Source organism: Triticum urartu, chromosome 7A, assembly GCF_056163025.1.
Source record: "Triticum urartu cultivar PI428250 chromosome 7A, HENAU_Tu73, whole genome shotgun sequence".
Lineage (NCBI taxonomy): Eukaryota > Viridiplantae > Streptophyta > Magnoliopsida > Poales > Poaceae > Triticum > Triticum urartu.
Genome location: NC_141879.1, coordinates 32,998,489 through 33,014,674, shown reverse-complemented (window position 1 = coordinate 33,014,674; position 16,186 = coordinate 32,998,489). Strand labels below are relative to the sequence as shown.

The window sequence follows — 16,186 nt, the reverse complement described above, 5'->3', positions numbered from 1 at the left end:
GCTCACGGTGGTGCGGTGCAAGCCGCTTTGGAGGGAGCTCGGGCATGCTGGTGCTTGGACGGAGCTTGAAAGTACAAATGCAACGAAATGAATGTCTTCCTTGAAGGAGCAACATAGCATTTGACAGTCTACCTCATTATAATGGAATACTAGGAGTTCATTTGCTTATCCCTGCAAAAAAAAGTCCATTTACTTGTCAATTTTAAAAACAAAACCAAACCGCCAATCGGGATAATAAAAAGATCATGATAACGGGTATCCATATTAAAGACTAAAACCACTGACCTAGTTTTCTCATGTATGTGCATTTCTCGTGAAATTTGAAGGAAGGAAAGAGGAGGGGAACAAACCTCGAACAAAGCGTTGACCACAGTGGCCGCCGACTGGTGGTCCTGCTACTTGTAGCCATGGTCGCCTCCTCCCCTCCTAGGGCATCCTCTCCTCCAGTGCTCGCAGGTGAGTGCCTTGGGGCCCTCATCTAGATCGTCGCAGGTACATGTCGCCATGGTTCGCCGGAACTCTAGGGTTTCAAAGGGAGGAGAGAGGGGTGTTGTGTGTGGACCTTCTGTTCTATCAAGCGGAGGTTGATCGTAGGATGGGTGGCAGCTAAGGGATTGAGATCAGAGGAGCGGTGATGCAGCAATGTCCTCCTTGTTGGTGGTGGAGTGATGGACATGAATGAATACCTAACATTGGGGAATGACTCTGGTATGCAAGCAGCGAAGGTGGTGGCGCGCACACTGATCCTCGAAGGTGGTGGCGCGCACACTGATCCTCACCATCGGATTGGATCAAAAGGGACTGGTCCTCCATGCTGGTGCAGAGTAGGCATGGGTCGCCGTGGGGGTCGCTCGTCGTCCATGGTGGAAGAAGGGCCAACCACGGGTAGTCCAGGAGGAAGGGGAAAGGGGAGGAGGAATTGAGTGGCAGCGATGCAACCTCTATCAAGAGGAGAGTTGGCCAAACGGACCGGCACGACACATCACAACCTGACACGTGGTAATCGTGGCATGGCACGGCCCACGGGTCATGATTAGTAAATAGTTCGTGTTGTGTTGGCCCACGTGATGCACTTAGCAGCCCAGGCACGGCCCCTCGGCTAATCTGGCTAGCCCGCCGGCCCACCAGGCACGATAGGCCCACATGTTGTTTGTCCTGCTAGGCTATTTTTTGGTCTATTGGGTTGTTTAATTCCATATAAAGATAAAATAAATAAACGGGTCATGTCGTGCCGGCCCACGTGCTCAACCTTGTGGCCTAAGCACGGTGCACCGCGTGACTAGCATAGCCCGATTAGCCCGTGATGGGCCTGGCCCGTCATGTGTCGTTTCCAGCGTGCTCGCGGGCCGGCATGCTAGGCATGGCCCATTTCGTCAGCACTGATTCCAAGGAACCCTATGTGAGGGGAAATCGAGCACCAAGAGATGCAGGAGAGGAGGGGAGCGGTTCGTGCGGCATGGGATATGATGGCTGTCTCGGGATAGAAATAATCGGTAAAAGCTGGCGGAAGAGTGAATTACATAAGAAAAAATCGGCAGGTTGTTCCTTCGATGGATGGGAGGATGTGTCAATGAATGACTACGTACACATTCACCTTTAATAGTACATGTATGAACTTAATTTATTCCTTTTTGTGGGTGAATATGAACTTATTTTGACAACAATGTGAAATATTCAGACACAACATAGCATAAACTCCAGACACACGTTCAACATAGTACCAAACATGACTGCACGACTGGGTGAACTTGTTTTAGCGAAACAAACATAACATAAAACTATGTAATAAACATAAATCCACAAATACATGGAAGAAACTAATTCTCCCGCTTCTTCAACTCAAACTGAGCGTAGTACCTCCTGATCTCCTCGATAGTGCACGGTTCAATCACATTTGCTATCGACTACCTCCCTCTGTACCCTTTGGGGGTCCTCCATGTATAATTGGGGCCGTTGTCATCATTGCAATTCTCAGAGGAAATCAACATGGCAGCCTTGCCTTTCTCCTTGGCCACGACAACCAGCTCCTCAGCAATCTCGACCTCTATCTCGGACAAGGCCTCCTCTACACCCATCCTTCTTTCCTTGGCGCCAACCCTTGCAGTTTCCTCAGCCAAGGAGGCGACAATGACGGTGTTTGTTAAGTTGTAATCCAAATTCAGATAAGGCTAACTTCTGACGGAGCGGAGCAGAGGCCGAGGCTTGGGCCATAGCGGAACTGTGTGTGTGTATCCTTTGTAAGCCGCCACATGTGATAAGATCATCGTTGTAAATCCCCCGCGGCTACGCTTTGGTTTTTACCCTTCTCATTGGGGATGGGGGGGGGGGGGGGGTCCACGTTAAAATCCTTGTGTCCTCTATGCTGATTTGATCTTCGATGGTTATGTTGCCTATCGTATCTCTAACAACATTTACCACCTCTTCCTCATGCATCCTAACGTCATGGCTAACATAAAGGTTCGGTCTTGCTTCCGGGTTCAGATCTTTCAGGTACACCACTGCCACCCCATGAAAGACAATGTTAAAACGCCTACGTGCAATCTCACATCTGACCACGCCCACGGTCATATCCTTCATGACTATCGCATCTACATCCTCCTCCAAAACCATGACCACCGCCCCCGCTGGGACCTCTACCTCGTCCTCCATCGACTAAAATAAAGTTACCCTATTCAAGTTTTGATTCATCATGAATTCCATCACCACATTCCTGGTGCAAGTTCTCATCAATTCACAATTACCATAGAAGATTGGCAATTTCTCATACTTGACCTGGTACCACTCCTCCCCTCCATTTGTAATGTACACAAACCTAGTGATTATTTTGTTAACATTCATCTTTACACGAAGGCAAAACTCTCCTACTAAACCAGCTGACAACTTGATCTAAACCTCAAGTATCTCATCCATAGTCCTACATATGCCACATAGGTTCTGTTCATGGATGAAATTATCCAGCAACATATGCACTTGCGCCCAGAAAAATATCTTCTCAAGGACTATCAATCTAGGATTCCGAAAATCCGTCATACTCTTCAATCAATAGAGCTCGGTTTTAAAAAGCCCCCATGAACATAGCTTTGTTCCAGTCCCCTAAACACTTGGAATTAATCGTAAAGAGGTTATCTTCAATCCTTCTCCAAATTACGTCTTATGCATGATTCCAAGCCAATCTTATGTTGAAGAACAACGCACTACGCTAAACCCCTCATGTCTTGTGCACTTTCATGATCGCCAGCCACTTGGCCTGTTGCGGGAGTTCCATGACTTCATCTTCCCACACAAGGTCATCAACAAAGTTCTTGCTTATTCCACTAGACTTTCTGCCATATCTGCCTTCAGTATCCCTAGCTCCATGGACGAAACAAACCCGTGAAACTTAGGAAGAGAGATCGACAATCAACGGGGAGAATCTCATAGTCGACTAAGGAAACTCTTGGTGACGTACGAGCACCCACAAAGGACAAAGAAAACCTAGGTTTTTTGCCACGGAAAAGAATTGCTATATGTTAAATGTAGTTTTCGCTAGTTTCCACCAGAGGACAACCTCATGCCCTTGAATGGAGTTTTCATCTGGTTTTATCCAATTAGCCGAGTAATTTTGCCTTCTTAAGGAATGTGGACCATCCATTCTAGTGATCCAAGGGACATGATCCATCAATGCTAGTGGGCAATCTTTGTAACATTTTTCCATTTAAGGAGCAAAATCAAAGAACAAATGGGAGGCCTGAATAGGCGCTCGAGGCCATGGACCTCTCAAAGCCTTGGGTCGGTGCCGTCGAGCTTCCACCCCCCACATCGGGTCCTCTCTCCACAACCTCGCTAAGATCGCTGCCACCATGCACATCGGTCGACATTGATTGAGCATGAGCTCCGAGGTAAGCAATGTATTGTCTGTTCTTCTTCTTCCAACTATTACACCAACATCTCAAAGTCTTATTCAAGTCCGCCACCTCCCCGAGCGAGTTTTCAGAGAGATGGCACAATTACAATGTGCCGCCGATGCATACCACCGACATGGCGGCCGCCAAATCGGGGAAGCGTCGGGGGCTCGGGGCTGAGGAGGGCGCGGCTGCTGGAGAGAGAAAATGGGTCACAAAGTCAGCTCAAGCCGAGGCTTAGTTTTCAAGTTGTCAGATGTATGCCCTTTTACGCTGAGTTTGGTATGGTAGTGTGGCTCTCGAGGCCATTGACCTCTAGCAGCCACAGCTTGTCGCCATCGAGCTTTCACACCCTCGCCGGGTCATATCTCCACAACGTCCAAGCTCGATGTTGCCGTTCCCACCGGTCGACATTGATTGGGCACAAGCTCCCAGGTAAGCGACGTACTGACCGTCCTTCTTCTTCAAATATTACAATGGCATCTCAAATTCAGACAGGCTAATTCAAGCCCGCCACCTCCCCGAGCGAGGCCCAATGGCTGATTGTCAGAGAGATGGCTGATGCGCACCTTTGACAAGGCGGACGCCATTGGGGGAGCATCGGTGGCTCCGGCTGAGGAGGGTGCGCTGGCTGAGAGGGAGAAAGGTTTCGACGTAGAAAATCAGAGTCAGCTCAAGCCGAGGCTTAGTTTTCATATAGAAGATCTAAACTCAGTAGCAGTCAGTCATAGAGAAAGGTTTTGCCTTTCCTCGGTGGGCACATCATGAAGTACAAGTCCCACCAAGCAAGATTAATTACCCGTAAACGTGGAACTTGTACTGACCGGTTTGTTACAGATACAGATATAGCACACAAAACTCATATCTGGCCACGTAGATCTGCCACCTCCGGCATGCTACTTCTGTACCTGGTATTTCAGCCCCTTATTATCGTCAGCGGCATCGATGGAGATGGTCGACCCTTGACATGCTTCTCCATTGACCAGCATGTCCACAAGAACTCTTGTCACATTTTTCTTCATCCACCTTTTAATAGGCCTTGCGCCATACACCTGCAATACATAGTACATGTATGCATCGTAAGCAGGATATGTACAAATAACTACCCAAATAAGTATCACTTGGTTTGGTAAAAATAACATGCTGTGCTTACCGTGTCATGTGCTTCTGACCAAATGACATCCAATGCGGCATCTGTTACAAGCAGAGAGATGCCCTTATAAGCTGTTGTACCAATGACCCTCTTCATCTGGATTCTCGTGATCTTCCTCAGTTCATCGTGTGAAAGCGGCTCAAACATCACAATTTCACTCAGTTTGTTGAGAAATTCAGGCTTAAAGCGTTTCTCGACCTGCATCATCAACAAGTAAATTTGTCAATCAGCAGGGTGCGCACCGGGATTTTACAAGGGACAGTTTGGGATACACATACCTGTTTCATGAGAAGATCTCGTGCAGTTTCCATGTTTTCTCCAGCAATTTTAGCTAACAGGTTCTCTGCTCCTAGAGTTGAGCTCATGATGATGATAGTGTTCTTGAAATTTACGTTGCGTCCTTTCCCATCAACCAGCATGCCATCATCAAGGAGTTGAATGAGAACCTTGAATATCGAGGGATGTGCCTTATCCGCGTCGTCAAAAAGAACAACGCTATACGGTTGGCTCCTGACTTTCTCAGTGAGTTGTCCGTCTTCTTCATAGCTTCAGAAAGTCAAATGAAAAAGTGAGACATGAATAGGAATTTCAGAAAGAAATACAAGTCCAAAGTGTGTAGAAGCTAAACCTTCGAGGTCCTCCAATGAGACGTGACACAGAACCACTGTCGGCATATTCAGACATGTCAAAGCGGACTAATGCCTTCTCATTGTCAAACAACTTCTCCGCAAGTGCTTTCGCAAGCTCTGTCTTTCCAACACCAGCCGGGCCCAAAAAGAGGAAAGAGCCAATTGGTTGGCCAGATTGATCAAAGCCGACCCTAGAACGTAGCACTTGTTGGGCAACCAAGTTAACGGCTTCAAACTGTCCAACAATCCTCTCATGCAATCTGTCTGCTAGGTGGCTCAACTTCTCTTCCTCTCTACCAAGTGTGGTGATCGGAATTTTAGTCCACCGGCTCACAACCTTCATATAACAATAGAACATGGCATATGAACATCACACGGAAACAAATGAAAACTACTCACACTGATACGATTAGCATGGGATGTTAATTTACCTGGGCAATATGGCATGGACCAACGGTTAACTCCTCCAGTGCATTTGTAGTGTTAGTTTCCTTATTTTGAACTTCTTTTTGCTTATGCAACTTCACGGTAGTGCATGCCTCGTCCATCAAATCAATTGCTTTATCAGGAAACTGGCGACCTGACAAGAGTAAAATCCACAATTTCTTCAAGATGCACAGACCCAATATGAAAGTACATTAAATTAAATTCTTAACCACATGACGAATATACTACCTGTAATATAACGGGCGGCGAGCTGTGCGGCAGCAGCTAGAGCGTCGTCGCGAATCGTCAGTCCATGATGGTCTTGGTACCGGTGCTTCAACCCCTGCAGGATGGCAACGGTCGCCGGGACGCTCGGCTCCTCGACATCAACCCTTTGGAACCGCCGATCGAGCGCCGCATCCTTCTGAATGTATCTGCGGTACTCTTCGGATGTGGTTGCGCCTATGCAACGGATGCGGCCACGGGCTAACGCCGGCTTGAGGATGTTGGCAGCGTCCCCGGTGCCGTCTCGGTCGCCAGCACCAACAATCATGTGCATCTCGTCTATGAAGAGGATGAGCTTGCCGCGGGCATCCTCCACCTGCTTGATGGCATCCTTCAAGCGCTGCTCGAACATGCCGCGCCACTGGGTACCAGCGACCATCGCCCCGACGTCAAGCTCCGCGATGCTGGCCCCGGCGAGCGCGGCGGGGACCGCCCCAGCTGCGATGCGCTGGGCGAGGCCCTCGACGATGGCCGTCTTGCCGACGCCGGCCGCTCCGACAAGCGCGGCGCAGTTCTTGGTCCGGCCACAGAGGATGCAGATGACCCGGTCGATCTCGTCGTCGCGGCCGATGACCGGATCAGCCCCGGCGGGGTCCAAGGTCTTGAGGAAGGCCGGCCTGGAGGTGAAGAGGGACCTGAGCTCTTCCTCGTACAGCCTCAACGCTGTACAGGCCAATCCGACGGCAGTGACGGACAGTACTCTAATCATGGCCTTCTCCCCCTCCCCCATCTCTTTGGAAGTGATCGAAGACGAGGAGCGACCTGGTTTGAAGAGGAGGAGGCTTAGCTACGACGACGGCAACCAATAAAAAGCTGGGTTTGATGGATTTCTTGAGCAGCACGCCACGCTGAATCCCCGTGACTGGTCCTACCCGGGCATACCTCATCATTTTTTTTTTCAAGAGTACCCCAACCACGAGAGCAAAGACATTTACAAGAAGACCGAGGTCTTTGCGAACAAAGGCTCGGTCGATCACCCACGCCAACACCAACAGGGACACTTAAAGCTATTCTCTCGCTAAACTATCTAAACCTCCAGCTTCGGCCTTTCTCCACTCTTCGACTTCCGCGACGATCTGCGCCTTCACCTGTGTAGGGGTTAGCTGTTGCGCGATTCTGCGAAATACCCTTGCATTCCGCTGCTTCCAAAGAGACCACGTGGTCAGAGGCGGAGCCAGCATTTCTTGAAGCCTGGGGCTAAAATTAAGCGGCTAAACAAAACGTCTAAAACTAGTATACCACAAGTATCAATGCGTGTCAGATCTACACCACATATTCACAATTCGAAGAAAAGACCAGCTTCATTATTACCACAAGAGAAAAATTGACAAAAGGATGTAAACAATTCGATAAAAATACCTCATTTCAAAAGTGGGTACCAAATTTACGAAGATTTATTCATTTGAGCCCATTGTTTCCTCATCGGCAGTTGTAGAAAGATCTAAAGCTTAAAGATAAAAATCAGTTTTCAAAAGCAAGACACTTGACATAGGATAAGTTAAATTTTCATAAATTTTAGAAATAAGAATATTATATATTATTACCATAAAATGTGTGATGTTTCATAGCAAATACATCACACTCTTCATCTTGGATATTTAATTTCCTGTTAACAGTAAAATCAAATTGACTCAAGTTATCCTGTACAATTAAAAATCACCAACTAGTTGATTATGGCTGATTCAGAAACTAGGGGGCGGGGGTCGGATGATATGAGTAGAGATTATTTACCCGCGGAGGCGGCCAAACAGATTGTCAATCCGCAGTAGGGGGAGTAGTGCAGTAGGGGAGGGGGCTGCTCTCCGGTGAGATGATCTCATCCTGAGACTCCTGGCGCAGCCGCGCAGATCCGTTCCGCTCCTGGCAATTGACGAGGTTCCACGAAGGCACAAGGAATCTACAAAGATGTGATTTCTTTTCCCCTTTTTTGACCCCAGGGGAGGTCGTACGTGACTCATTGGGCCACAGCGTGGGGCTGGGCTGCACTTGCGCGTCTGGGGCTGGGCTTTCTACAACTGTAAAATATAGAAAAAATACTACTGAGTATAAGGCATTAGTTGGGCCACGCCTGGGGCTATAACCCCAGTTGCCCTAGGCCCAATTCCGCCCCCGCACGTGGTGACCATCATGAGAGAATCAAACCCTTCCTTCGGCCTTGTGATGAGAGAGGTCCTGGCCGTGGCCCACCATTGCATGAGTGTGTTGTATGATGATGGACTTCCGATCGCCGGTTCATAGTGGCTAAACGTGAGGTGCCATACCTCCCTGGCGTATGGGCATTGGACGAGGATATGGTCCACGGTGTCTTCCTCTTGTAGGCAAGTGAAGCACGGTGAGGTTTGATCTTGGAGTCCATGGTGAGCTCGTCGATCCGAGGTCCACACCCTGTACTGTGCTGCTGCCAACCACGTGAACATTTTGCACTTTAATGGCGCCCAAGACTTCCATATGTACTTGGCCGAGGGCATCGCACCCATATGTACTTGACCATCTAGCCAGCGGTCACACTAGAATAAGACCCTTTTGCCGTTGCCCACCGAAATCGAGACAAGACTATCAAACACCTCCCTCGCCTCGCGATCGAGCACAAGTTTTAGACCCTGCCATGTCCGCGCCTCATCCATTCTCCTGAGCCACTCCCATCGGACCCTGAGCACGATCGTTTGTAGTTTTAAAATTTTCACCCCGATGTCGGTGTCGAAACCGGCAGATCTCGGGTAGGGGGTCTCGAACTGTGCGTCCAAGGATTGATGGTAACAGGAGACAAGGGACACGATGTTTTACCCAGATTCGGGCCCTCTTGATGGCGGTAATACCCTGCGCCCTGTTTGATTGACTTTGATGAGTATAAGGGTTACAAGAGTTGATCTATCACGAGATCGTAATGGCTAAACCCTAATTGTCTAGCCTATATGATTATGATTGCTTCTACGGACCAAACCCTCCGGTTTATATAGATACCGGAGGGGGCTAGGGTTGTACAGAGTCGGTTTACAGAGAAAGGAATATTCATATCCACACGCTAAGCTTGCCTTCCACGCCAATAAGAGTCCCATCCGGACACGGGAGGAAGTCTTTTGTCTTGTATCTTCATGGCCCATTAGTCCGGCCCACGTCACATAGCCCGGACGCCCGAGGACCCCTTAATCCAGGACTCCCTTAGTAGCCGCTGAACCAGGCTTCAATGACGATGTGTCCGGCGTGCAGAAGGCCTTCGGCATTGCAAGGCGAGTTCCTTCTCTGAATACTTCAAAGTAGTCCTCGAACATAGAAAACGTGTCCAACTCTACAAGACAGGCACCACACATAGCCGCAAGGAGTATAATATTTCACAGGTCCCGTCTACTGACAACTTTTTGTAACGAGACGTTATGTCCCGGCCCGGTCATTATTTCGAACTGTTTTTTAGCCTCACGCTCCATATTTCGAGGTGCGGTTTTCATTGACACGTCCTATCAAAGCAGAGATCGTGTCCCCTTATCGCAGGATTCTCATCAATACGGGCGTGGGTAATCCAACCGGGCCGTCCGCACGACCCTTGGGGAATAGGCGAGTTTTAAGGCGAGTGGGGAGGCGCTTGATATTCACTGCCTTTATAAGAGGATAAGGATCCACTCTTTCACCCACGCCTTCTTCCTCTCCGCCCATCCGTTCTCGAGCTCCAGCGCCCAAGCTTCCATCCTTTCCGCCTCCAAAAAGCACTCCGACCATGTCCGGATCTGGAATGCAGGGCAAGTGGATGGCCTCCTCCGTCACGGAGGGGAACATCGCGGAGCTCCGGGAAGTAGTGTACTTGGCCCAAGGAATCACCCACCGGCTTCCGGCCAAGGGGCAGATCGTCCCCACCCCGGAGCCCAACAAGAGGGTGGTATTCATCCCCCACTTCATCCGCGGGTTAGGATTTCCCCTCCACCCCTTCGTCCGTGGACTCATGTTCTACTACGGGCTAGATTTCCACGATCTAGCCCCGAATTCTTTCCTCAACATCTCGGCATTCATTGTCGTGTGCGAGGCATTCTTCCGCATCCCACCCCACTCCGAATTATGGCTGAAGATCTTCAATGTGAAGCCAAAACTGGTGGATGGTCAACATGCGGAGTGCGGAGGTGCCATGGTGAGCAAACTATCCAATGTCACATGGCCCACTGGCACCTTTGTGGAAACCGTCAAGGGGTGGCAGCAGCAGTAGTTCTATGTCACTGATCCCCGCGACACCACCTGGGCCACGGCTCCCGAATTCAAGTCCAGGCACCCAAGCGGTTTACCACCTGGCTATAAAAGGGCCTGGACTGGTCGTCGTCAGACGAGATATCGGCGCTGCAGGCGCGTGTCAAGAGCATGGTGGACAAGAACATCAAGCTCGTCAATGTGATCCAGGTGATGCTTTTTCGCCAGATCCTTCCCTTCCAGAGCCGGACTTTCCATTTGTGGGAGTTCGATCCGGCCAAGCACCAGACCTTGCGATAGTTCTTCGACTCCATGCACGAAGGCATCTGGAAGGTACTTTTCAAGGCCAATCAGACATGGTCGTAGACGTCCGAGGACCGCGGATACAACCTAACCCATCTAGCCAGTCTGGTAAGTTCTTCATGCTCCAAGGTGTATCTCTTCCTGTGCATTCAAGGAAGATGTCTAAGTTTCTCCATTTGTCTTTGCAGAGCTGGATAAAGAAGGCGGAGTGGATCCAGTGTCCGGCTCCGCTGCCCGAAAACCCGGGTATCCCGCTCCTGACGAAGATGCTGGTTCCGGCGCCCTACCAGGCGCCGGAGAAGAAGGCCAAGAAGAAGGGCCAGGAGACAAGAAGCGGCCTCCGCCATAAAGGCACTTCGGACGTAACATCCGAAGACGCCGAAACCCACTCTTCCCCCGCCGAGAACGACGACGAGGAGGAGGAAAGCAATTCTCCCCCTAAGGGGGGGGAGAAAGAAAAGGGCGGCCTCCACGGATCTGGAGGCAGAGACGGAGGCGTCCAAGAAAGGGAGAGTCTCCCTTGCGGATGATTCCAAATCAGACACCAACAGTAGCCCTGAGTGGCGTCCCAGGAAGAAGCCCCTGGCCGGATTGTAATTACTCAAAGGCACTTACATACATATATATCCAGCTCCTTTACTTCGTGGTTTTAATATGTTGAATCATGCGCTGCAGTCCAGCTCTCGCCCACCTCCAGCGATCCTCATCTTCGAGGAATTCGCTGGATCCAAAGGTGATGGACAGCGGGTCGCTTTCGCCGGCCTCCTCCCCCAAGACTACGGACGACGCCGAAGTGTTGTCCCGAAGGACCTTCCCAGGCCAGGGAGAGGTACAGGAGGCCACTGAGGTGGTGCCAGAGGGTGATACCTCGGCCGCCGGACACAAGGGGAGCGGACCCCCCTGGAGACTAGCGACGGGGGCCATACCCAATTTGGCCCATAGCCAAATACTATTCCGAAGGCCTGTACGGCTCCGGAATCAGGCAAGCAGCCTCCTTCGAAAGAAGGGGGTGCACCTATTCCGCCGGTGACCTCTGTCCATCCGGAGGCACCGGATACTCTACTGGAAGCGCTCCAAGGTGCTTCCGTTGTAGAAGAACACCGTATCCTTATGGGTACAGTGGTTGAGAGGGTTCAGTCCGCTAAGAGCGGACTGACCGAAGCCTGCGCCAGCCTTCTAACAGGCTTTGAGGTATGTGACACAATTATGCAAAAAGAACGCCGTAGTACATACAGTAGCCCCTCAGACTCTGTCCGGTGTTCGAAAAGAAAGGCCGGACAGAGGATCGAATTATTTTCGCAGGAGACTAATCATATATGTCTATGCGAATAAGCAGGCGTCAATGCTGGCTGCGACCTCCCATTCTGCCGAAGTAGCCGAACTAAAACAGAGGCTGGAGAAAGCCGATGAAGATCTCGGCCATGTCAAAAAATAGCTTGAGGGCAAGCAAGGTACACAATGGCCTATTCAAATCTTTAAAATGATAAGAATTGTTTGTGTTGATCACGTTAATATGATGCTTCATAGGAGCTGCGGCCGAGGTGGAGTCCCTCCAGAAGGCTCTGAGCGAGTCCCAGAAGAAGGCGGAGAAGGAACAAGCTGCCCGCAAGAAACACGAGTCAAGGGTCGGGGAGGTTCAGTAGGAGCTCGAGGACACCGTAAAGAAGTGCGAGTTCTTGGAGCGCAAGATTGCGGACCAAGAGTTCGAACTTGCTAAGGCCCGTCAAAGCGCACAAGAGGCCCGGGTTGAGCCCAGGGCGCCCTCCGGGAAGTCCAGGAGGCCAAGCAAATTGCGGCGGGTAAGACCTTTATTATGCAGAGCAAATTTGTGAAGAAAAGGTACCTCTTACTGACCCGGATTTGGAGTTCTCCAGGAGCGTTTGCAGATCTGCCTCGCAGTGTTGCTGATGCTGCAGAGTTCTTCCGAGCCAAAGAGGGGAGCTCATCGGAGAAGCTGTTCTCGTCGCAATACCTTGCGCCAGACCATCAGGTGGCCCTCGGCGATCAGCTGAAACAGCTGTCCGAACTGCATAGGGTGGCCGGATTGGCCATGAAGGATTTAATAATCTGTCTATGGCCTGCCGAAGCCGTGCCCAGCAGCCACTTCGGGCTCGTGAAGCAGCTGGTCGATGCCTGCCCTTGGCTTGATGCCATAAAGCGATCGGTCTGCATCGAAGGTGCGCGGATGGCCTGCACCCGCGTCATGGTACAGTGGGCGAAGATAAACGCCGTCAAGCTTGCGACCGAGGGGCCGCCTGAGGGCAAAGAGCACCGCACGCCCGAGCGCTATTTTGATGACATCCTGGAAGGATACCGCATTGTAGCAGGCCAGTGTGCGAAGGACATTATTTTTGAATGAATGTATTCGTGTTTATCCAGTCCTGTGTTATGGAACAAAGCCTGTATGTAATACATTGCTTGTTGTTTATCAAAAATATTTCCTCCTGTGCAGCCGTTTATTTAAATCTGAGAGTTGGCCAGTCGTTGGCTTCAGCCCCCATGTAGATAGTACGGGGGTGTTCGGATTGGAACCTAACACACTTGACCCAAGAGTTTGGTCCTTGAAGGAGGTGTTTAGTGCATCGAACCAGGCAATCGGACTATGTTGCTTTATAACCCTCACTTAGCCATAGGAGTTTGACAAATAGGTGTGTAGGCGCATCCCCTAGTTTGTTTATCCGGACTAGGGGCTGTAAACACCTGATCGGGTGGAAGCCGTTTCGTCGCATAATGCGGACAAAGAATCGCAAGAGATTTTATCCACCGAATAGCTGACCAGCTCTCGCCGCATCATGACAGTCAGTTTTCGGCTTTCTCTACTAAGGTGTTTATCCAGATGAACCAGAAACACAATCGCAGTAGTTCTCCCTTTACTACCCTAGCCGATAAAACGGAATGTAAGGTAGCAAGCACATGAGCCGGCCAACCCAACTATTGATCAAAGACATGATTCGGAGTCGATGCATATAATGCATTATTCGGGGCGCCGAATTATACTGTAAAAAGTGTTCGAACTTGTTGCCAACATATGGAGCGCAATGGAGCCCCTAGCGAGTTAAGTCGTACTAAAGTGTACGGGTGCAATTGATAAAATAGTTTAAATGTAATAAAGGAGTAAGCCAATGCCACATATGTTGGCCCATAAACTGTTTCCATTGTAAACTGGCTGATACGTCAAAGCGTATTTATACAAATAATGTAATAAGCAATCGGACTATTTAACATGCCGAGGCCAAGGGGAAGTTGTGTGCGGGTCCTGCAAACAGGCAAAGTGATTGTCAAGAAGATCATCTAGATGCTTCTACCACACGTCTATGATGCTTGCCTCCTTGGTTTGTTTATCCTTCGAAAGGATCGATGATGAGGCCGTCGTGAGGGGCCTGTGGAAAAAAAACCCTGAAAAAAGGATAAAAAGAAAAAGGGAAAGTATGAGTGCCTGGATACGGTCGAGCCGTATTGTGGATCATGATCGAGTTATGTCTCCGTCTTCGCCCATGGTATTTTTAGTGCGTAGTTATGTACATGCGGTACGTACGCCGCGGTTCGGTCGTGACTGAGACGGAGGCCGAATTGCTAGTCCGACTCCTGACGAGTGATACGTCTCCGTCGTATCTACTTTTCCAAACACTTTTGCCCTTGTTTTGGACTCTAACTTGCATAATTTGAGTGGAACTAACCCGGACTGACGTTGTTTTCAGCAGAATTGCTATGGTGTTATTTATGTGCAGAAACAAAAGTTCTTGGAATGACCTGAAACTTCACGGAACACCTTTTCGGAAAATATAAAAAATCCTTGCAAAAGATGAAGGCCAGGGGGCCCACCACCTGTCCACGAGGGTGGGGGCGTGCTTGCCCCCCTAGGGCGCGCCCCCTACCTCGTAGGCCCCCTGGAGCTCCTCCGACCTCAAGACCAACTCTATATATTTGCTTTCGGGAGAAAAAATCAGAGATAAGGAGCCGCCGCCAAGCCCTAAAACCTCTCGGGAGGGCTGATCTGGAGTCCGTTCGGGGCTCCGGAGACAGGAATCTGTCACCATCGTCATCATCAACCATCCTCCATCACCAATTTCATGATACTCACCGCCGTGTGTGAGTAATTCCATCGTAGGCTTGCTGGACGGTGATGGGTTGGATGGGATCTATCATGTAATCGAGTTAGTTTTGTTAGGGTTTGATCCCTAGTATCCACTATGTTCTGAGATTGATGTTGCTATGACTTTGCTATGCTTAATGCTTGTCACTAGGGCCCGAGTGCCATGATTTCAGATCTGAACCTATTATGTTTTCATCAATATATGAGAGTTCTTGATCCTATCTTGCAAGTCTATAGTCACCTATTATGTGTTATGATCCGTTAACCCCGAAGTGACAATAATCGGGATACTTACCAGTGATGACCGTAGTTTGAGGAGTTCATGTATTCACTATGTGTTAATGCCTTGTTCCGGTACTCTATTAAAAGGAGGCCTTAATATCCCTTAGTTTGCGTAAGGACCCCGCTGCCATAGGAGGGTAGGACAAAAGATGTCATTCAAGTTCTTTTCCATAAGCACGTATGGCTATATTCGGAATACATGCCTACATTACATCGATGAACTGGAGCTAGTTCTGTGTCACCCTATGTTGTGATTGTTACATGATGAACCGCATCCGGCATAATTCTCCATCACTGATCCATTGCCTATGAGTTTTCCACATATTGTTCTTCGCTTATTTACTTTTCCATTGCTATTGCTATCATCACTACAAAATACCAAAAACATTACTTTTACTATCATTACCTTTTGCTACCGTTACCACTACTATCATATTACTTTGCTACTAAATACTTTGCTGCAGATATTAAGTTTCCAGGTGTGGTTGAATTGACAACTCAGCTGCTAATACTTGAGAATATTCTTTGGCTCCCCTTGTGTCGAATCAATAAATTTGGGTTGAATACTCTACCCTCGAAAATTGTTGTGATCCCCTATACTTGTGGGTTATCAAGACTATTTTCTGGCGCCGTTGCCGGGGAGCATAGCTCTATTCTTTGAGTCACTTGGGATTTATATCTGCTTATCATTATGAAGAACTTGAGAGATCTAAAAACAAAGATTTATCCCTCAACTACGAGGGGAGGTAAGGAACTGCCATCTAGCTCTGCACTTGATTCACCTTCTGTTTTGAGTAAGCTTGCGACACCTAAACCTGCTTCTGCTATTCGTTCTGATATGTCGCATGTTATTGATGATGCCACTTCTTCTATGCATGATACTTATGATGAAACTACTTCTATGCTTGATACTACTGTGCCACTTACTAAATTTCTTGATGAACAACTTGCTAGGGTTAGAGAGAGT

At 49.2% G+C, this 16,186-nt stretch overlaps 1 protein-coding gene across 2 annotated transcripts; it reads right to left on the bottom strand.

Moving 5' to 3' along the window:
* Positions 1 to 4,777: 4,777 nt before the first annotated feature.
* LOC125506750 (chaperone protein ClpB1-like) lies at positions 4,778 to 7,104 on the bottom strand. Of its 2 annotated transcripts, none has more exons than XM_087532852.1 (6): positions 6,339 to 7,104; positions 6,095 to 6,243; positions 5,663 to 6,000; positions 5,313 to 5,580; positions 5,035 to 5,232; positions 4,778 to 4,933 (listed from the first exon to the last, which is right to left on the bottom strand). In XM_087532852.1, exons 1-6 carry the CDS (start codon positions 7,102 to 7,104, stop codon positions 4,778 to 4,780), a joined length of 1,875 nt encoding a protein of 624 aa, XP_087388978.1. The 2 variants fall into 2 exon arrangements, with proteins under 2 accessions (XP_087388978.1, XP_087388979.1); XM_087532853.1 differs by having other exon boundaries at positions 6,336 to 7,086.
* Between the last annotated feature and the right edge of the window lie 9,082 nt (positions 7,105 to 16,186).